The sequence below is a fragment of the Hibiscus syriacus genome, unplaced genomic scaffold, assembly GCF_006381635.1.
Source record: "Hibiscus syriacus cultivar Baekdansim isolate YM2019G1 unplaced genomic scaffold, ASM638163v2 tig00111540_pilon, whole genome shotgun sequence".
NCBI classification, from domain to species: domain Eukaryota; kingdom Viridiplantae; phylum Streptophyta; class Magnoliopsida; order Malvales; family Malvaceae; genus Hibiscus; species Hibiscus syriacus.
The window spans coordinates 920,044-942,928 of NW_024063114.1; the positions used below are offsets into that span (position 1 = coordinate 920,044).

Genomic DNA, 22,885 nt, shown 5'->3' on the forward strand with positions numbered 1-22,885 from the left:
GCACCCCAATATAGAAGCTGAAATCTACATGTGGAATCGAGTAGTCAAAGGACTGAAGCACATAGTCAATTATCCAGATTAACCTTCCACCCCGAAGAGCCCTCATAGGTCCGAAGAATACCCTTAGAACATTGAGTATCCAGATTAACCTTCCACCCCAAAGAGCCCTCATAGGTCCGAAGAATACCCTTAGAGCATTGAGTATCCAGATTAACCTTCCACCCCAAAGAGCCCTCATAGGTCGGAAGAATACCCTTGAAACATTGAGCTTCGTACGAGTACTTTAAGAAAATAATGTTGCTATCCGCAAATAAATAGATTTCAAAATAAGAAGACTTTTAAAAAACGTTGTGAAAAGATCATATCTTATCTGAGAAATATAAAAAAATATTTAACTTGTTTGATCATTTTGGAAGATTAGACTTTAATTTGAACAAAATTTGAAAGATTGGGTTAATTTGAACAAAATAAATAAAATGTTAGACCCTAAATCAACTATTAACAAAATTAAACTCTAAAGAGCACACATTTAAGAGTTCAACTAAACTTAAAGCTAAAAAAAATGAATTTGACCGATTATAAGATCCTATGTTAAATGGAACATTTCATTTTCTGTTGCATAAGTCTGCTCGCTGGAGAACTAGGTGATTTGGCTGAAACATTTTTTATTTAGATTCAAATACAACATGTAAATACCAATAATTATTGTTCACCGAAGCACAATTGTTGCATAAATCTACATGCATGTCACGAATTTTCAACAATAAAATTGTCACAATTAGGAGTGCAATTATCAAGCCAAACTTATTAAAGGAGTTGAAACTCAAAACCAAGTTTCAAAATCAAAATCAAACTCGAAATCGAACTGGTCACTATTCAAACTTGATTACAGCTCGTCCGAATAGAACAGAATATAAACTCTAATTACAGCATATCTTACTAGAACATAATAAAATCATATGAACATGGATTTATTTAATTACCACAGAACTTATCAAATACGAATATTTCAACAAATATATGAAATGTCTAAGCAACATAGATAGATTTTAGCTTTGAATAATATAGAAACAAACTCCCATACATTTCATCATCCAACGAAGTCCAGTAAACTTAAAAGCACAAGAAACACACGATGCATAAGTTGTTATCAAACCGACATAGAAACAATATAACTGCATGGACATATAATCTAAGGAGATAGCTGTTATTTCTTGCCTCGACACAGGGATCGCGACTAGGTAGAAAATTTCACGAAGCTGCAGGATTAGAAACCATGGATTTTGATGTTGTCCTTCTTCACAATGCCAGCCTGATCGAAAACAAAACAGGAATGCCAATTAGGAGATCATACACCACATAGCATCCATTGCGCTTTTGAATAAACTCGATCAAGACATCGAAACATTACAAGAACCAATAGCACAATTACCTGAACAAGGAAGGTCGATACATTCTTGCGCTGGTCACCTTGAAGTTGAATAACCTGAATATAAACAGCAACATAGCAAACATTACAACCAGGTACTAATAAGAAATATCGATAAAGCGAATAACCTCTTAGTAAGGGGTTACAGAAACACCTGTCCTAGTTCAGGGTCCTGGACCACCGTGCCATTGCAGCAAAACTCCTTCTTGAGGTCTTTAAGTATCTTGTTATAGCTGAATTCTTTCTTCAACCCCTGGACAGTTGTCAGGCTTTTCCGACCATTCCTTTGCTGAATACGAATATGCACGTACTCCTTTGAACCGGCACCTGAGTCCTCAGCATTTGCATCAGCAAAGGGATCTAAAATAGAAAATACGTAAGTTAAACCCATATTAACTACAAAAGGCAGATTGAAAACAATGGTAAATATCGGAAATCAAGGAAGTTATGATAGAATCATACCAAAAGCATTAGGAATCTGAACGTCAAGATCAGACATGAAACTTAGTTGATCAAAGAGGCCTAACAACCACAAACTCAGACCTAAAAGTACAAAGCAATAACAACATTAGATTCAGCATATCTCTATATATCGTACCTCCATCAAGAATAAGAATAGTTTTCAGGTAAAACGACATAATCATAACAAGAATCAAACTTGTTTGCAATAACAGAGATTCAGCCTAGTAATAGCACATCCTAAGTTGCAAATTCACTGACCGATCTTCAACTTCCCCAAAGAATACTAAAGAAAATAATAGATAAACAAGAATCACCCAAATATGTTCAATTCGTATATTATTGAAACCAATTCATAAAAAATGTACGTCCAATTCAATTACAGATCATTGCCAAAAAAATCCCAAACATCAAAGACTATAGATTCACTATTATCTTGAATTTATATCAATCTAAACTACTTAGCTGAAAAATACACAAAGAAAAGTTAACCTTGAATCTTAAATCTTGTGCCTTCTTCTTCAGACGAAAATATTCTTAATCCGAAATTAAATATAAGCTTTTGATCATAAGCATATGATCAAAACCCAAGATCAATCAACAGCCGATAAAGAAACGATCTTTAACCCATAAAAAGGAAAACAAAATGGAGAAGATAACAGAGGGGAGAAGTTACCTGATCCGAGGATTTTAGGGTTTCTTTCAGAGAACTGGGATTCGGAATTATTAGGGGGGAAACCCTAAAATTCGGATAAAGTCTGAGGCGTTTGGGGGGGCGGTGGTGGAGTTAAATTTTGTTCGATTTGAGTGGCGAGGAAATTAAAAGGAAAATACTTTTTTCGAAAGTTGTACGCGACTTAAAGTGATGGGAATCTGTACTCGCGAGATTTACGATGAAGAACTCGTACTCGCTAGAATAATATTTTGATGATAAAGGTCGGAAACGTGGCGTGTGATAGGTCGAAGCGTGAGCTTCACCGTCAATGAGAAAAAAAGGGGAGTTCTTGAAGTCGAGGGGTAGAATTGTCAACGGATGTGGATTTTTTTATTCTTTTAGAAAATGGAGGGTTCGGGGTTCGGGTTTAAACGACGTTGTTTTACATCCGAGAAATCCCGAAGTCGGCATAGGTTAGGACAGAAGTGGATTAAGTTCCGGATAAGATTCGCAGATGGACCCCACAGTCCAATAGAACTGTATTCCTCAACATTAATATTCACTTTAGAATCATATGTAATAAGATTGTAATTAAGATTCATTAATCATCGAGTGATTGAAGAATATTTATTTCATTTTAGAATCATATGTAATAAGATTGTAATTAAGATTATCCTATTAAAGATCATAAACACGATCAAGTATTCACGATAATGGGGAATGAAAACGGCAGGAATACGGGACATTACACTAGGAATATGCTTGCCCACTATATGACTAAACGTGGGCGTGGAACAGAACCGAGATTATCGATGTTTCATCATCCCCGATGGAAGCTCAACGTCTCCTGTTTTCCCATCAACCTCCCCACATAAAATGACCTTCGAACTCCTAACGCGGTTTTCTTTTTTAACAAAAACACACACACACACAATTGTACCTTATGTGTGTGTCTAATAAGATTTAATACACAATTGATGACTACTTTCATGGAAGTAGACAGAAGATATATTAGTCGATTGTATTCCATTATTTACCATAAATATTAGTCGGAGAAAACAAAAATCGCAGGTCACACTTGCTATCAAAACAATGAAAACCATGGCATTTAATAAATTCCCAAATACATTGAATCTAAATTAAATCATAAGTAATTCTTATCTTCCATTCTAAATAGGGAAAAGGAACAGAATATTAGAACCAATGTTTCGTCAATTGTTTGTATAATATTCTTTTATATTCATTTCTAAATAAAAGAGTATGAATTTTTTTTATATTAATTTAACAAACGAAATAACATGAACAATATGTTTTATTTTTTTTATTCACAAGTAAACTCATTTATTAATTCTTCTATAAACTAGATTACTTAATTTTCTTTTTCCTCCTTTTTACATTTTAAATATTTGTAAATATAGAAGCTAAATTATATACAAGATAACAAGTTCAAGGTATGAATCTTAAGAAAATTAAAAATTAGCAATTTCATCATTTACCTTTAACTTGCGAATAAAATATAAAAACAAAATTTTAATTGTTAAACATTAAAAGAATATGTTTACAAACATTAACTAAAACATTCATAAACGTTAATTGAATATATTCATCACAACTAAAATGAATATATTCATGAAAATTAAAAAAACAATCGCAAGAACTTAAAAAATAACAAAGAAACTTTAAAAATAATAAATAAACGCAAGCGTAAATATAATACTAAAATTTAAATAAATATAAACAAATAAAAATTATTTTTAAAAAATAAACGAGTATATATATATATATAATTTTATTCGTTCAAACTCGAGTCATTTATACCCTAATTTTGAAAGATGAAAATAATAGTTTTAGTGAAACATATCATTTGCGTTCAAAATATCAATGCCCAAATTCTAAGCATTGAAATCATTTATCAATCGGTAAACCATTAACTTGATACAGTAATAATTATATGCAACAGAACAACCCACAGATTCCAATGAATAAGAAGAATTCAAACAAGTATTGAAACTAGAAAGAACTTTTATGAAAGATGAAATTTACTTAACAACATCGTACTGGCGATCGGAAACTTGAACAACAAACAAGGACAATACAGTAGTTTAACAAATTTATTTTGATAATAAGCTGCAGCTGCATACAGCAAAGAGTTCACACAAAACATAACCACTAAAGACATCAAACATGACTGGACTGTAGTAGGGTTCCCATCCATAATTCACTCTTAAAAGCTGCCACCACGGAGTCGAAGGACCAAGTGCAAAGTTGATTCCTTCTGGATGTTGTCGCCAGGGTCCTCCATCTTCAAGCTGCTTCCCAGCAAAGATCAACCTCTGCTGATCCGGGGGAATTCCTTCCTTATCCTGAATCTTGGCCTTGACATTATCAATCGTGTCCGAGCTCTCAACCTCTAGGGTGATAGTTTTCCCAGTGAGGGTCTTCACAAAAATTTGCATCCCACCACGAAGACGAAGCACCAAGTGGAGGGTGGACTCCTTTTGGATGTTATAGTCAGCCAAGGTGCGCCCATCCTCAAGTTGCTTACCTGCAAAAATCAACCTCTGCTGGTCTGGCGGGATACCCTCCTTGTCCTGAATCTTGGCCTTGACATTATCTATTGTGTCGGAACTTTCAACCTCCAAGGTGATGGTCTTTCCAGTAAGTGTCTTCACAAAAATCTGCATACCACCACGAACGGAGCACCAAGTGGAGGGTGGACTCCTTTTGGATGTTATAGTCTGCCAAGGTGCGCCCATCTTCCAGTTGCTTCCCAGCAAAGATCAGCCTCTGTTGGTCTGGGGGGATACCCTCCTTGTCCTGAATCTTGGCCTTGACATTGTCAATCGTGTCAGAGCTTTCAACTTCCAAGTGATGGTCTTCCCAGTAAGTGTCTTAACAAATATCTGCATACCACCTCGAAGACGGAGCACCAAGTGGAGGGTGGACTCCTTTTGGATGTTATAGTCTGCCAAGGTGCGCCCATCCTCCAGTTGCTTACCAGCAAAGATCAGCCTCTGTTGGTCTGGGGGATACCCTCCTTATCCTGAATCTTGGCCTTGACATTGTCAATGGTATCTGAACTCTCCACCTCCAATGTAATGGTCTTTCCGGTGAGGGTCTTAACAAAGATTTGCATACCACCCCTCAATCGAAGGACCAAGTGGAGTGTGGATTCCTTCTGGATGTTATAATCAGCAAGGGTCCGGCCATCCTCCAACTGTTTACCAGCAAAGATAAGCCTCTGTTGGTCAGGAGGGATTCCCTCCTTATCTTGGATCTTGGCCTTTACATTGTCGATGGTATCAGAACTTTCCACCTCAAGGGTGATGGTCTTGCCAGTGAGGGTCTTGACGAAAATTTGCATCTATTGTGAGTAAAAATAAAACACAGATAAGATTAAAAAAAAGAACAAAAATTTTCTATAACCAGGTTCCAACCAAACAAAGCATATTAAATAAAACATTTCAAACAATTATGTAAAACTCGTATGAGTAGGGTCTTAAAAATCAAGATCCTGCACTAGCTAATATTATCCATCTTGTTTTGAAGTTGTAAACCCTAATTTCACCTCTTTAAATAATATATTATAAACCATAGATTTTATTAGAAAAGGTATCGTATACAGATTTATGTTCTGCGATTGAATATTTTATAACCCCCAAATTGAAGAGGGAAATAAAGAAATCATAATCGAATCAATTAGAAACAAAACAGAAGCAGAAGCAGAAAAAAAAAAATTATGATCTACGATTGAATTATAAAAAACCCTAAAAACCACAAGGGAATAATATCCCTAACCTTATTCATAGAATTCATGGGCACCCCACAAGATAGAACTACTGGAATCGAAAAACAAAAAGAAAGGCAGAAATTATAAAGAATTTAAATACCTTGAATGAAGATTTTGAAAGGGCTTGATTCGACGGATTAAAATCACAATTCTTTGAAACTGCCAGGCCTAGGTCGCCTTAATTTATAGGCGGAATTAGTATGTCAAATGACGCAAAAGGGCTTGAGTTCAACTAATAGAATGAGACCGCGTGTCATAGTCGTGTCTTTTAGCCCTTAATTTGACCTGCACGCCAGGATTACAATTGGATCAAGCGTGGTGTGCTAGATATATTAGAAGATTCCAATTGAAAACGCGCCTCTAAAGAGAGTTCAAAAGACGCGCTTGAATGACGTAAAAAATAAACAAGTTTAAATTGAGTTAATATTTTCCTAAAATCATGATTATATTTGCACCAAATAATTGATGCTTTTCGTTGGATAAACTATCAAAATGGTCTCTTCATTTTCATAAACATTCACTTTTAGCCACTTAATTATATAAACTATCAAAACGGTCTCTTTGGTTTCATAAATATTTATTTTGGTCACTTAATTATATTAAATATTTCTAGTTATTAAATTATATCCTTTCTTACACCACCAAAACATATGATTGTTTGTTGGAGTGTATCAGATCTCCTCGATTACATTAGTCATTAGGGTGTTTAAACGGTTAATTCAGCTATCGATCGAACCGAATTATCATTAACTGAATTAACGAACTTTTTTTTTCTTTAGCCGTTAACCGAATCGAACTTTTTTTAAAAAATATTAACATAACCAAACAAAGTTAGGTTAACCGAATTAACCAAAAAATTATAATTTTTTATAATTATATTAAGTTAAATATAATAGATGTATATTTTTATTTGAGTTAAAAATTGATTAGGCATTGATAATTTAATGAGTCTAGTGTGATTAAAAAAATGATGGTATTATTTTTAATGGATTTGAGCTTAAAATGTTTATAATATATATATATATAATTTAATAATTCCGGTTAATTCGGTTAATTAATCGATTTCGAATCAAATTAACTGTTAACCGAATATTGAAAAAAATAGTAATTGTTCCCCGACCGAACTAATTTGGTAGTCGATCAAATTAACCGAACTAATTTGGTTCGGTTCGGTCGGTTAATTCGATTAAATTGAATAGTGAACACTCCTATTACTCACGATCGTGACTCGAAAGGAACTGGTCTATAGAGGAAGTCATTACGTGTAATTGATGCTAGTAATGAGAAAATCCACAAGGTATCATCCTTGCATTACATACTGTTATATTTACGTCCATTCAACATTGTGGAAAATTTGTGGTGTTATATCTTACATATCATGCTTCGTACCATGGCATGGTATGTGCAGAGTTTTGTTGGCCATGGTGACCCAATAAATGAAATCAGGACTCAGCCATTGAAACCATCACTTATAGTGTCTGCAAGCAAAGTATGCATCAAAACGTTTACTTGATAACTTTTTTCTTTATCAAATGGCTAATATTTGAAACTGGATCAGGATGAATCTGTTAGATTGTGGAATGTCCATATCGGTATATGCATTCTGATATTTGCTGGTGCCGGGGGTCACCGCAATGAAGTTTGAGTGTGGTGGGTGCCGAAAACATCGAGTTATCCTATACTTGTCTTTCCCCTGCTGAATGGAACTATGTCTTCATGTTTGTTATGTTTTACTTTCATATTTTCCACTTACCATATGATGGTGGGTATGATTGCTATTGTAGGATTTCCATCCTTCAGACATTTATCGAATTGCAAGTTGTGGGATGGACAACACTGTTAAGATTTGGTCAACGAAAGGTATGATTTTGGAAGTCATCATTGTGGGATTTTGTTGTTCTCGTTTTTGGTGCGAAAAAACAAAATTTTCTGATAAAGTTGGAGCATTGAAATGAAAGCTAGGGATGTACATGATTTTTATCAGCAAAGGACTGGTTATACGTTGTCTACGACCTTGGTTTTTGTGGTTATGGGGTAACCCGGAATGGTTGGATCTGAGGTTAGATATTGTCTAGCATCAAAAAGAATTTGATTGTTGGACACGTGATTTCATGCGATAATTAGCATCGAGTAAACACCAAGTTAGGCATTCATTCCTTTCTGTAATGTTTTTAATCTTCCTTCAGAATTCTGTACTTATGTTGAGAAATCATTCACATGGACCGATCTTCCTTCAGAATTCCCAACAAAATACGTACAATTCCCTGTGAGTACCTGTTGTTTCTTCTCCTCTATGTAAATCTTTACTGTTGCTCTAATATTTTAATGGTTACATATATTATTTCCAGGTGTTCTTAGCTTCGATTCATTCAAACTATGTGGATTGTAATCGGTGGCTTGGTGATTTCATTCTGTCAAAGGTAAACTATTTATATTGTTATATCATCTTTCATGCAGAGCTCGAATTGATTCAGTAAACATTGTCACATGTTGAGTAACTTGAGCTACTTTTGTGAATAATGGTTGAACGACCTTTGCAGACATGACTTGCCTAAGTCGTATAAAATTCAAGGCAGCTTTCAGATGTCTTACTTTAAATGTTATTTGGCATTATATTTCCCCTCTTTCTAAGGTCATCGTTGGTACTTGAAATTAGGTCATTTTAAATGACCTCTTATCATCATATGGAAATTAAGTTACATTGTTAGAGATGCATATTTATGTAACTTTCTTTGTTAAGTTAGAACTCTTGTGTTTACTGATGGAAAGTTCGAGTTGAGGTTCTCTTGTGAAACTTTCTTAGGACTTATTATCGTAAATCTTCAATTATCGAGTTGAGGTTCTCTTGTGGAACTTTTCCATGTTACTTGAACTCGGGTGCGAGTGTCGGATACGGGTATATCCAGCACGAGTATGCTCAAATTTTTAAAGTTTTTCCATGCTTTGGAGGGTTCTTGAATGGTCATATCCATGTATTGTAATGTGTCGGATATGGGTAACTACAAGGAAAATGAAGAGTTAGTGTGTAGGAATTTTATGTCACGACTCACATGGGGTGATATAAGTTGCTGTGTGGTGTAATTGCAGAGTGTTGACAATGAAATTGTGCTATGGGAACCAAAGATGAAGGAGCAATCTCCTGGAGAGGTTTGAACTTCGAAATCTGTCTGTTTATCTTTATATTTCTTGTTACAGATCTATATATCTTTTGGGAAACTCTCAACTTCTACAACAATGACGACCTTAATGATGTTTCTTGTTTAGGGTACGGCAGACATCCTTCAGAAGTACCCTGTTCCGAATTGTGACAGTTGGTTCATCAAATTTTCTTGCGACTTTCATTACAATTCCGCTGCTATAGGTAATATCGAGGGCCAAATGCCACCATTTTTTGTTTTTGTATATAAATAATTTAGCAATAACCATATTGCCTGTTCAGTTATAACTATCCTTTCCCCATTGGATTATCAGTCGCTTATTATCTTTTGATCTCTCAAACAAATTGTACATTTTGGTAAGCTTACTATTGTTATTAGAGCTTGTACTCATTTATAGGTATTTTTTTTTTCGGACGCGGCAGGGAATAGAGAAGGCAAGATTTTTGTGTGGGAACTGCAAAGTAGCCCTCCTGTTCTCATTGCCAGGTTTGCTTAATTTGCTCTCATTAGCAATGAAAGGACATTCTTCCTTTATATATTTAGCGTTCGTTTGTATTTTCTTTTTCTTGTAGATTATCTCACGCACAGTCTAAGTCTCCAAATAGACAGACTGCAACGTCCTTTGACGGAAGGTAACTACTGCTCAAATTTTTGATGTTGCTTTTATCAATGAAGCACAATTTTCTTCTCCTTTTTATGCACAAAACAAGCATTGGTTTCGGGTTTGATTGTTGCAGCACCTTTCTCTGTTGCTGTGAGGACGGGACGATATGGCATTGGGATGCTGTCCCGACCAACTAATCATTCTCAGGAAACTAGCAGGAAAAAACATGTAGAACTGTTTGTCTTGTCATGTCTTTCCCACTAATAGTAAGTTTTCTAGCTTAAACAATATTTGAAGCAATGTTTGGTAGCTAATATGAGCTAGTTTCGGCAACACAGCCTTCAAAACCCTGTATTTTTACACCCATTTCCCCTTGGGTTCTTTCCTTTACATATATTATTAGTCATTACAATTCCATTTTCCAGAACCTAAATCATTCAAACTGATTCGAAATTCCACATCACATTCGATGTACCAAATGAACTTTGAGTACCAATATCAAATTATGCGTACAATGACAGACACCCAAGAAATCCAGTTAGAGAACTTGAGTAAAATCAACAGGCCCAGAACAACGACTAAACGAATAAAACTTGTTTGCATCAAGATGCAAAACCAAATTGTACCAGTTGCCGCCTTACAACCGGAGGGCGGAGTACATGATCCTGTGAGGTATCCACAGCTGCTGGTGGCATGAATTGCCACATAGCGACTCCAGGATAACCAAGGAAAGGAACCAACTTGTTACGGGAGCTTGAACTGGGCAGCAGCAAATGCAGCAGGGATTGCGGTGCGTGAGGCATGAAGCTAGGTTGGGCATTCATGGTTTTGAGTTGCTGCTCCAGCTTTCCTTCTCGACTTTCAGCCTCTGCTTTTCGTCACGAAGCTCATTCTTCTCAGCCTGAAACAGAAATTCACTTTAATACAATGCAAATCCATAATCGATGTTTCTTTAATCATTTTGAAGATTCTAGCAGATCCTAAATAGAAAAATAGTATGCTAAAGAAACTGATAATTTTAACCAAAGAAAGAAACTCTGCAATCTCACCTTCAACTCTTTAATCCTTTCTTGCAGACTTGAATTGACTCCGCCATTTTCTGGGCTTATCTCGTAACTGTGTCACCATTCGGACATCAACCAAAATAGCAGCCTTGTCTGTTCTGGGAGGCCTTCCAGGTTCCAATATAGCCCAGCTCTACAAACCTGTTATTTCGAAAATGTTGAATATTTATGTTATGCAGATAAAACGAAAAAGTAAAGAAAGTCCAGTGAAGAAAGACGCCAATACTTGTCATTTAGCCTATCCCTACGCAACTTCTCTCTACATGCTTTGGAGCTAGAGGGTTGCATGATTCAGATCTGCCCTGCAATAGGCAATAGACAATATCCTCCAACATCAAACCTCTATCAAGTTGGTTCTGTTAACATATTGTCATGATGCAAAAAGAAGATTCTGAAGTTCATTTTACATCTAAATCATCATTGAGGCGCTGCTGATGGACAACATTTCTTGCTTAGTTAAGAAATATATGGTATTGGAGCAGATTAAAAGCTAAAAAAACTACTAAAGTTTTGAGTCCTCAAAAGTAAAGGTATGATGCTACTTTTTTCCATACTCAATCTCATGGCCAGAAGTAGGCCTAAACATTGGGACATTTTAATGCAGTTTCTCTCAGTAAAGGTATTCTAAACCAAAAAACAGTTTTATAATATTTCCAAACAAATATATGAGTAAATAAGAAGTGAAAACCGACTCATCATGAGAATGGAACTGGCAATTGCTTTTTCATTTTTATTTTCTCTACCAATCACTAAAAGACAGAATTACCTCTTCTTTGGACCAGATTCTTTAAGTCCATGAATCCCCAACGAGCCACCAATTTCCACACTAGGAAAAGATCATAACACAACATAATGAAAATATGACAGGAAAATCAAAAGCAACCAACCAAAAAAGGGAAGGTAAAAACAAAGATGGTGATAATCTGTTGCCATAATACAGAACTGAAACACAGTCGACAAATTTAAAAGTCGAAGATCTGCAACGGAATGAACTAAATGTTTCAAAACAAGTCAAATCCCACTTCCAATAACATTGCTTTGATTTCAAACAACTCTCAAAGAAGCACAATGATAAAAATCCAGTTCAAACCAAATCATGTTTCTGGTTTAAGACACAATATGCTATGAAAACAAACATGTGGTAGAATGTATGATACATGAGCTGAATGGCAATTAAATACAGAAAACAAATCAACACTAACAAATGCCCAAAGCACTAGCAGAGAGTATCATCTTGACAGGTTATATACCATACAAACAAACACTATAGTCTAACAAAAGCACAACTTAAAGATTGATTGAAATATAGTGTCCCTCGTCTACTTCAGATATTAACTCCCGGTTTAAGACACATATGCTATGAAACAAACATGTGGTAGAATGTATGATACATGAGCATGAATGGCAATTAAATACAGAAAACAAATCAACACTAACAATGCCCAAAGCACTAGCAGAGAGTATCATCTTGACAGGTTATATACCATACAAACAAACACTATAGTCTAACAAAAGCACAACTTAAAAGATTGATTGAAATATAGTGTCCCCTCGTCTACTTCAGATATTAACTCCCTTTTATCTAAGTTTAACACATTGTAACATTTTTACTCCAAGTTAATCTGCTAACAATATCGACAAGGAAACAATCAAACTAGACTAAGTAAAACCCTTAACTCAAATTTATAATTTAAAGAACAAATTAACCGTTTCACTTAACTTTCTAAAGAACCTCAACCAGCTCCACATTTATATACAAAAATAGCACCATTTCCATGAAGAACCGAAGCGAAAACAAATTTATGACAAATTCCAAGAAACCCTAATCAGATTATCAAATTAACCCCAGATGATTCGGTCACCCGAAACAGCAATCAATCAAATAAAACATTTACAAAACCCCCAATGAAAATTAGAAAAAAAAAAAGAGATTTCTTGCGGGATACTTGACAGCTGTAGAAGCAGCGTTGATTGGCAGCGTGGGCCAGGAAAAACCGGAATAGGATCCGTCGGGGACAGTGATATCGTCGATCAAGGTTGCGTAATCGAATTGAGACCAATCATTGGAGTTTTCAGGGGATACCATTCTCCGCTAACTTTGAATATTTCCCGACAAGTTTAAAGGGTTTTGTTTGATTTTTCCCGACTTTCAAAGGGGAGAGAGAAAATAACAGATGGTTGGAAAGGGGCGGTATTTTGGGAAGTTATACGGTGCGGTACTTTTAATATATAGTTAAAAAAATAGTATCGAATTTATTATTATTTAAATAATAAAATATATAAAAAAAATTAACTAAAATATTATTATTTTTATCTAAAACATTAATATTTTTTAATATTTATGATAAAATACCCAATAATAATAAAATCAATAAAAAATAATAAAATCAATAGTAATTTTTTAACCGTATATTAAGACGTATCACGTGATCATTTCCCGGTATTTTGGGCTTTTTAGGCTTCAAAAAGGCCACTTAAATGAAGTTTGAGTTTTCAAATGAGATAATTACATATGATTTTGATTAAACTAAGAATCCCATGTTAAATTAATTTTAAATTTAAAATTATTATATCGATAAATTAAGATTGAATTTAAATTAATATTAAATTTTAAAAATTTTATATCATATTTCAAACTATCAATACCGTTCTATTTTAACATACTCCTTTATCCTATTAAAAGTGTATTTTTGAGTTTTAAAATTATTTCATTCAAAATGTCCTATTAAAGAAGTCAACAAATAAAAATACTTTTATTTCATTTTTTTAACTTTATATGTCACACTTTTTTACATATATCAAAATAAATCTATTAAATCTATCGATCAATTTTGAGGGGTAATTTTATTATTTCACTTAATGAAATATATCTCTTAAAACTATGTGCATAGTCGAAATAGACATAAATTATGGAATAGAGAGAATATTGTTTATGAATAATTCAATTTAATTTAATTCTAATAATCTTAATTTAAATCGATAAATTATAATTATTATTCTTTGAAATCATAAAATTAAATACTAAAATTATTGTTTTTAAATGGATATTATCTTTACTTTACTTGTCTCATCAAAGAAAAAGAAAAAAAAGGAAATGGAGATAAATTTACAAAATTATCCTTAAAATGGATATCCTTCTGGTGGTCTGAATTTTCCAATGCTTAACGGATATAAACTGAAATACGAAAGAAACTCTTATCTCCAACTTAAAACTCAAAGACTGCAACTCTTCAATCCACAATTTCATGAAAATGGCGCATTTAGCCAGCTTAAATGGAATCACTGAGACCCTTCCAAATCCCAAAGCTTCCCATCATACAAAGAACCCGAAAAACATCGAGAATCATCGGGTTTTCAGCATAACGCATCAAACTTCCATGAACAACAACCTCCACTGCTAACTACAAGAAGAACTGCATTAGCCCTTGCCTCCATTTCCTGTCGGAACTTCTAGCAACCGTATCTCCTCGTGAAGATAACGGTTATTGGATTACCGATCTTTTACCCGTTCCTACGGTCGAAAACAGTAAGCTACGATATTTGTCATTCAGTCTGGGTGTCATGCTTGTAATACTCCATCTGATATATAGTTCTATGATGTGAACTGAAATGCGATTCCATTTTTTGTCTCGAAATGACAGAAGATATACGAATCCGGAGACCGGAACCGATCTTTCGTCAAGACAGGACTATATGTGGCTAATCTTAACACCAAGAACCGCATGTATAGGCTCAAGAAATATGCGTTTGACCTTGCAATGGCGGATTTGATTGGACAGACACTTTGAATTATGTCAAGAAGTATTTGAGACTTAAATCTACTGTTATGTACTTCGATTTCGACAAAATCATCTCTGCTGCTGCAGTTGATGATAAGCAACCTCTCATTACTTTGGCCAACATATTATTGACAGTTTTGAAAAGGTAAAAGAATCAATCTCTGAATCAATGTTGCATAAAATGAGAGCTCAATACCATACTAATAATTGTAAATGTTTTCTGATTTCGTTGGCAGCTCGAATCAATGTTTGCATAAAATGAGAGCTCAATACCAGATACTAATAATTGTAAATTTTCTGATTTCGTTGGCAGCTCGAAGATGCTGCGAAGATGCGTAATTTTCCGCAGACCGAATCGTGTTTTCAAGACACAAAAGTTATTCTCCAAGAGGTCATGGACCGCATGGCCTAAATCTGCAGCATTTTTCTTGATAGGAATCAATTTCAATAGATTGCAGTGTCATCCCAATCTTTTAGTTTTGTTAATATACTCGTGTCCGATACAGGTTCGACATATGTATGAGGTATACATTAAGAAACCGAATATTATCCATGTTGATCCTCCAAGGACTTTCAAAATTCATGGGAAAACTCGAACATATCTATATCAGACACGTATATGTATCCAACACTCGTACTCGAGTCCGAGTAACATAGTAAACAAGGGACCAGGTTTGAATTGCAGATAATTAACCAGGCTTGTATCTGCTATCTGAAACTAGATGTTTAGGGCTTTACACATATTCGTACATGGTCAATCGCATGTTTTCATATCAGATAAACAGTTTTCATCATGTCAAGATTATCATGTTCGTAGCATTTTTGTGTGTCAATTTGCTTCACATTCATTCAGATTTTTTGCCAACTCCATCTGCAGAAGAATCAGTATGAGAAGGATTTCGGGGAATCCGGATCTCGAGAGCCGTGTCGTTACTTAGGTATGCCTCTATTCTTCTCCAATATGCATCTTCTGGAAGTTCAAGCCTCCTTATATCCATATTCCCACCAGTTGCAACTTCTCCAATCCTTCTTCTGAGATTCCCTTTGCAGCAACTTTAGTTGGCCAAAAATTTCAACAATTTTCCCCTTTCGACCTGGATTTGTACATTATTGTCTTCCCTGTTCCTGGTTCAATCCATCAAAACATCATTTCATCAGTCTTGACAAAGATAAACAACCCTATGGAATCCCTTTTCTTTCAAGGATTCCTCGTGCCTAAATCTTACTTCTCCGACTTTTAGAACTAGATATGTTTCAAACACAAGGTTCCTTGTTTACAAGTCACTTAGGGTTCATACCTACCTTATGACCATAAAAATCATTCATCGGATTTCAACTCCTTGAAGGGATTGTCCACCAGTAACTTCACCTTATTTTTCGTTTCCGGAACCAAAACGTTCCGAAACAAGGTTCCTTGTTTACAAGGCGCTTACTGCTTCCAACTTGGTCTATATCTACCTTTATGAACAGTAACTTAGATCCAAAGTTTAGAATACTTGAAAGGGTGCCTGAAAATATCACTACCTGGTAGTTCTTAAGAACATAAGCCTGGTCTGTCTGAACCAATCGACCGAGGTCTTACCGGAGTTCCTTAGATTCGATAAAAGCTATCCGATTCCAAGTCCCACAGAGGAAAGGCATCTGATGGATCAAAGAATTTCCCAAACAACAGTGGACTAAACAACGATCCTTCCCCAACACCTTATGCACTGTTGGATTCCCTGGGAGAGTAACCTCTTGAGTTCGTCTTCGGCTAATGAAATACACCATTTGTGGGGAGTTTGATCTTCTGTTTGAACTTCAAGTTTAAGGCAACTAGTCATCGAAAGATTACAAAACCAACTGCCGAACAAAAAATGTTGTGATTTCAGAGTTCTCGTGCGAGAGAGTTTTGTGGGAATTTGGCATCTTATAGTGTGAAGGAGAGTCTTTGATAAAGCAGTGCACATATTCCCTGGGAATATTTTGAAGACTGTAAGACTGTAAGTAAAAAAAAGTAGAAAAGGATCATCTTTTCTGGAATTGATCACCGATGAGAAGAAACCACAGACTCTTCATTTTTCGTGAAGTGTCCATATTTGATACGGCATTATGACGTCCAAATATACGAAAAAAAAAACATTTTGAAAAATAATAACAGTTGGTAGACCATGCATGGATTGATGCTTTTAAAAAGAATAATACTTTATCCGAATTGGAGTATAACTATGTATATACATCCTTACTTGTGTCTAAATATGTCAAATACATAGCAAAATGAACTTCGAGGATTGATTTAATGGATGCCAGCTGTCTATTCCATTTCCATTTGCCATATTGTAATGACAATAAAAGATATAATATTTGGATGGCACATATGCATCTGGTTTTTGGCATCCTTTAAGACCCACTTTTCCTATAAAAAGAAGAAGGAAGAATTGGTATCTTCCTTCTCTTTCATGGATGCTTGAGTTTGTAGCAGATGCCACTTTGCATACTGGAATATAAGCCACGTAATAGTGCCTTTGCTTGTGATAAATGCTCATCTTTGATATCAAGTCTTCAGTTGAACTCATCTGATTTTTATTCGTTGCCCTTCAAGAATATATAAAGATATTTGATCTCCTGGTTTGCATTTTCAGGCATCACAAGCAAAATGAAGCTATTAAGTAAACATTAGAATTGATGATAATATCTTACATTTGTAATTCAGTCATTGAAATAAAACTTTTTTCCATTACATCCCTTTCCATCCTTCCGCCAACTGGGTATTAAGTAATCCGACGCAGGTCGGATTGGTTAATATCGGTCAACGACGAAAGAAAAGGGTATTACCATTCACTCAATCAAGAATCTATACCAAAATTTTCTTCCTCCAAGGTTCAAGTGGATTCTAATTTCAAAACTACCCTGTTAAATATTCTTTCCAAGTCTATAGATGTACAAGTGGGAAGATGAATGGAAATCCAACAGGAACCATAAATCTGTACCGAGGAAGGTCAACAGCACTTTGTGGTGAGTTCTGACGATATTTAGCATTGAAGCAGTGATGCCATTATCTTATCCCCTTTCGGTTGGTATTTCATATGTATGAATAACTGCATCACCAATGGTTTCGTGGTCTCCCGTCTTGATCAACTGTCAATGCTTCTTTCTGGCAACATTATTTATGCTATATGTTGTCTCAGTATCAAGTTTCAGTTTATAATGTGGCAAGGTAAAAGATTTGCTTGATAAGGGTAAGAACATAATACCTTTCCAAATGAACAAATACTAACTCATCTCTGAACTAGAATCGAACTAGAATTATCCACCTTTGCTGAGAAATTGCATTAGCAAGCTTCTGACGAGGATCAAGAGAAGGTGGTGCAACACGAGGAATAGGAGGAGGCAGTGTGCAGCACGGAGAAACAGGAGGCGATGGTGCAGCATGAGATCAGCAGGAGGAGGTGGTGCAGCATGAGGAGGAGGCGGTGGTGCAGCATGAGGATCAGCGGAGGCAGTGGTGCAGCAAGAGGATCAGGAGGTGGTGGTGGTGCAGCAAGAGGATCAGAGGTGGTGGTGGTGCCACGTGAGATCAGGAGGGAACGGTGGTGCAGCATGAGGATCGGGAGAAGGTGGTGCAGCACGAGACTCGGAGGTAGATGACACATTGGACCCCTGCTTTTAGGTGGTGGCTTAATAGGGTTATTTTAACCTCTTTGCACACCTTATCCAAAAATAATCAAAAAGTCTCGAACAACGGTAAACAATCGTAAGCCCTCATCCTTTTTTACATTACCATGGAAGTAATCGCCAGTGCTCTTCACTAAATCCATTATTTTCTCCTCCTCCTTAAGCAACGACATGACATCAGCCTCAGCATTCTCCACAAAACTTTTTAGGGTGTCGCGAAAACCACTATCTTCGTCAACATCCTTCATCTCCATGTTCAAGAAAATACGCGTTTTTACCATTGCTTGGCCAATTTTGGAAACAGATGTTGTTAAGTTTTCAGCATCAAGAGCAGCAGCTTCTTCACATATTCAAGTTCACTACTTAGATTTGAAACCTTCTGGAGACCAAGGTTGCGGTAGTGCTTCTTCATCAGGAGAAATATCGTCAATAAGATCATCAGATTGTATGCTACTAAAAACTTCTGCTGTCTCTTGCAACACGGGCTGCTCTTAAACCTTCAGTGCGTATTATTTCTTGGACACCGAAGTGCAATAGTGTTGTCTTGCCATCTACTCCTTTAACATCTGCTAACTTCAAAAGTGTGTCAAGTTTGAAAGCCATTGCACCACCACGGAATGTCCCATCATTCATGCGATTTCCAGTTTTAAGGACAGCTTCTAAGGGTTTGAGGAAAAGGAGGCTACTTTTAAGTTCCTTGCAAGCAGACTGGAAAAAATAGAAAAGACACTAAATACCATTCAGTAAAAGATCATAGAAGCGTTTTTCTCCTGAAATACACATCCTTGAATTTACCTTTAGTTTACAATCTAAAATACGTTTTCGATGCAACATACCTTGTATGAATTATCAAACCATAGCATGCAAGTCATACAGTTTAAATATAATGACCACCTCTAATGTTTGAAAGGATTCTCTAGCTGCAGTAAGATCGTCATGAAGAGAGCACATAAATAGCAGTGTCTCCTCCTTTTATAAGCATGAGGAATGTCGACCAAGATTTCAGGAACCGCTCAGCAGGGCCAAGTTGAGTAAGTTCACCAGTGAACAGTCTAAGTTTGAGTTCTTCCTCTTCTGTCGGTGCCATCGTCAATAAAGTTTGAAGGAGTTCAGAGGGAAGCTCATTTGCTGATTTCAGAAGAACTAATTAGAATATCGAGATTGAAAACTGAATACATTATTAATACTTTTCCGTATACCAATGGAATTGCAAGATAGTATAACAGCATAACACCGATCAAACACATGATTGATCAGGAACTAAAGTTGCTTGCAGCTCTTTCAGTTACGAACTATTCCCTCACATGATATTGAAGAAATAATTAAGTAGTTATGTCCTACAAACTGCACATATATTTCGCAGAAGCAAATTTTTTGAAAGGATAAATAAGGTGGAGGAAAGCACCTTCAACAAGTGCATCAGATACTTCTTCTGAGGTCACATTCAATGCCTTCAAAGATTGATAAATTTTGTGCTTTGGGATCTAGGAGTGAATAAACTGAGGTTCCTTCTTATTAGACTCCTTTTTTTCACTTTTGCTCTTCTCAACAGGTGAATATCCAAACAGCGTTTCTATCTTCTCCTCGTTGAACCTGCAAATTTAGTACCAGATATCTCATACTGATCCATTGGACTCTAGTAAATGGAAACAAGAAAAGAATAGTTACATACTGGAATGATCCCGCTTTAATCTGATTCCACACCTGTCCTTGCTGAGGGGCATTTGCAACTTTATCCCAAAAAATGGTTTCAGTTTGGCTTTAGCCCTGAACCAGGTCCCACAACCCGAGGCATTTGGTGGTCGAGGTGCCTTTGACCTAAGGCTGGAGGTGGTCTTGGACCACCATCAGCTTTCGGAGGAGGTGGCGGAGGAGCACCAGCTTTTGGAGGAGGTGGAGGAGGAGCACCAGCTTTTGGAGGAGGAGGAGGTGGAGGACCTGGTTCAGCACCTGGAGGTGCAGGAGGTCGAGGGCATGCAGAGGGAGGTGGTGGTGGAGGAGGAACATCCTTTCCAGGAGGAGGCAAACCACCTGCACTGGCCCTTCCTGGAGGCAACGGTATCTGTGAACCGGCATTGTCTTGTGCCTCAGATGATTCAGCTGAGGTATTGGTGGCATTTCCATCTGATGACTCCATCCAAGGAGATTTGTAGTCCATCGGATTCAATGCCATTAGTTGAAGCAATTTTTTCTAGGCTTGATTCTTCCCTAGATCCAGCAGAATCAGGAGAACCTGAAAAAAAGGAATGTCTCGATAAAAAAAAACTAACAAAAGGCAACAGCAAGTTGGAAAGGGAAAGTGTATACCACCTGAGGCATCAGTTCTTAAATTAAGGGCGCTCTCATCATCTAATGAAGATCCAGAATCTTTATTACAGAAGAACATTAGTATCACTAATGCAATAAGAGACGATACTACTGCAGTCGAGACACAAGCAATAATAATTATATTGTCATCACCCTCCTCTTCTGAACCTTCCTCTACTAACTCTCCCTCTTCTTCAAGTTCAGCTTCTTTCTTGTGTATAGTTAGTTTAGAAGTCGATAATGCGACACTTAGAGATATATCTTTACTAAGAGAAGAGGCTGGATCTGAGGATCGGGTTGAGGGGACCCAAGTTCGAGGCAGAGTCTACTGCAAAGCTCTGACCAGCTAAACTCCTTCTAGAAATCTCGCACCAGAGAATCAACGACTCGGAATAATGGGGGTAACAAGTCTTCAAGCCACCCTCTTTTCCAGATTCTTGGAATAGAAGTTTATTCTTTCTCATGCAATCAGAGAGAGCTTGCTTTAACTTGGGACGGAGAGCATTAATCAGTTTCTGAACGCTTTCTTTTGATAATGAATGGCTTGTTTTATCGATATCATCAGCTGTACTTTGTGTTTCCTCCGGAAGATGTAACTTGGGATCTTCAAAAGCTTCCTTCAAGGTATTCAAATCTTGTGTGCAATTCATCCGTAACAGCTCAGCCTGTATGTAAAACTTAATAAATTCAAACAATGTTGGAACAAAGGGAAAAAGGACTTGGTGTTTCTTCCTGAACATACAGAAACAGCAAGATCTTAATGACCTAACCTATTTACTGTGCAATTACAAGCTTTATCCATGTGAATGATGACTGTCGTTACCTAACATACATTTTCACTCTTCAATGCCTTAAAAAGATTATGAAACATGTTTGAATGAACATGCTGTCAACCATTTCACACAACATAAAGGTTTCAATGAACATGAAATATTTTTAAATAAAAGAAATCCATAATTGATTCTACCCATAAACAAAACATTATTCAAGCAAAATCAATGGACATCAAAGTAAACAAAACCAATCACATAACCAAACCGTTTATTTGCAATGACTAGTGGACAAGTTGATTGAAGATATGAGCAAACAAGTGGAGCAATCTCTTTTAGCAGATCATCATCAATCTGCCCGGTTGCTGGATCTAATAATTCGTTAAGACATTCTTCTTCATCCTTAGTGTCATCTAAGCTGACAGCAAATGATACAAAAACAGAACTACCAAAAACCCCAACATTTTCTCTAATGATTCCCATTTGTCCTTGTATCATCGGCATCATCACAGACACAACAAGGGTAGCTTCTCATTTCATCAATAAATAGAACCCCACCACCAACACAACTCAAAACCCTAAAAATTTATATCGTCAAAAGTTCGATTCCTCGTAATGTTTAGCACCAACAATTCAATTTTCCCTCAGAAGGAAACCTTAAAATCTGCTATAGAAAAAAGCAGGTTTTCCTCCGAAACTTGGAATCAGAAACCCAAAAACCAAACAGAACCCATAATTATCACCCTCAGAGAGCCAAAAGGGAATAGGATAGAGATCACATTTTGATTAGAAAAAACAGAAACGAGCTCAAAATGAAAAAATAGAAAACCTTTAAATTTTAAAATCTTTTCTTTTTAATGTTACCCATCATTTGTACTGGTAATTCAAAGATCTTAAACTTGAACAAGAAAGACAAAGATATGATGACCGGATCCCATCAATGGCAAATCATTGAAGAAAAAAAAAAAAAATACACATACATCAGCAGTTGCAATGCATCAAAAGAAAAAGTTGATCATGCTTGTCTTGCCTTTATTTTGATCAAGGGTTCTTAGTATCAACGGATAAAACACAATGCAATGTTCCCAAGGTAAAGGTTTCTTTCTATTAATTTTATTTTTAGTGCATCCTTGGTTTGGGGATTTTATTTTCTCTTATTTTCGTGAGCTTGAAATGAAGAATGAGCGTAAAAGGGACAAAAATGCATTTTTGAAGA

At 36.1% G+C, this 22,885-nt stretch overlaps 2 protein-coding genes and 5 pseudogenes across 3 annotated transcripts; 2 read left to right on the top strand and 5 right to left on the bottom strand.

Annotated features, from left to right (window-relative positions):
• Positions 1–1,089: 1,089 nt before the first annotated feature.
• Positions 1,090–22,256, bottom strand: LOC120164583 (protein translation factor SUI1 homolog 2-like). Of its 2 annotated transcripts, XM_039174277.1 has the most exons (8): positions 22,240–22,256; positions 20,886–20,893; positions 18,635–18,643; positions 2,563–2,618; positions 1,892–1,970; positions 1,584–1,789; positions 1,433–1,486; positions 1,090–1,312 (listed from the first exon to the last, which is right to left on the bottom strand). In XM_039174277.1, the coding sequence occupies exons 5-8, from the start codon at positions 1,926–1,928 to the stop codon at positions 1,268–1,270; spliced, it is 342 nt and encodes a 113-aa protein (XP_039030208.1). In that variant the 5' UTR covers positions 1,929–1,970; positions 2,563–2,618; positions 18,635–18,643; positions 20,886–20,893; positions 22,240–22,256; the 3' UTR covers positions 1,090–1,267. The 2 variants fall into 2 exon arrangements, with proteins under 2 accessions (XP_039030208.1, XP_039030207.1); XM_039174276.1 differs by lacking the exons at positions 18,635–18,643; positions 20,886–20,893; positions 22,240–22,256 and having other exon boundaries at positions 1,892–1,972; positions 2,565–2,688.
• On the bottom strand, positions 4,642–6,481 carry LOC120164579 (annotated as a pseudogene).
• On the top strand, positions 7,763–10,292 carry LOC120164581 (polycomb group protein FIE1-like). Its single transcript, XM_039174274.1, has 10 exons — positions 7,763–7,822; positions 7,892–7,983; positions 8,118–8,193; positions 8,520–8,599; positions 8,682–8,753; positions 9,421–9,480; positions 9,598–9,694; positions 9,914–9,977; positions 10,064–10,123; positions 10,229–10,292. The coding sequence occupies exons 3-10, from the start codon at positions 8,160–8,162 to the stop codon at positions 10,290–10,292; spliced, it is 531 nt and encodes a 176-aa protein (XP_039030205.1). The 5' UTR covers positions 7,763–7,822; positions 7,892–7,983; positions 8,118–8,159.
• On the bottom strand, positions 10,568–13,340 carry LOC120164580 (annotated as a pseudogene).
• Positions 14,342–15,646, top strand: LOC120164585 (annotated as a pseudogene).
• LOC120164586 lies at positions 15,468–16,857 on the bottom strand (annotated as a pseudogene).
• On the bottom strand, positions 18,603–20,789 carry LOC120164578 (annotated as a pseudogene).
• Positions 22,257–22,885: the final 629 nt, after the last annotated feature.

Excerpts from the sequence above, each read along its gene's own strand:
- LOC120164583 (XM_039174277.1), bottom strand. The coding sequence starts at position 1,928 with ATGTCTGATCTTGACGTTCAGATTCCTAATGCTTTTG. Across the intron at positions 1,790-1,891 it reads TCAGATTCCTAATGCTTTTG|ATCCCTTTGCTGATGCAAAT; the intron begins GTATGATTCTAT and ends TTTCTATTTTAG. Across the intron at positions 1,313-1,432 it reads TATCGACCTTCCTTGTTCAG|GCTGGCATTGTGAAGAAGGA; the intron begins GTAATTGTGCTA and ends GTTTTCGATCAG.
- LOC120164581 (XM_039174274.1), top strand. The coding sequence starts at position 8,160 with ATGGACAACACTGTTAAGATTTGGTCAACGAAAG. Across the intron at positions 8,754-9,420 it reads GTGATTTCATTCTGTCAAAG|AGTGTTGACAATGAAATTGT; the intron begins GTAAACTATTTA and ends GTGTAATTGCAG. Across the intron at positions 9,695-9,913 it reads TTACAATTCCGCTGCTATAG|GGAATAGAGAAGGCAAGATT; the intron begins GTAATATCGAGG and ends CGGACGCGGCAG.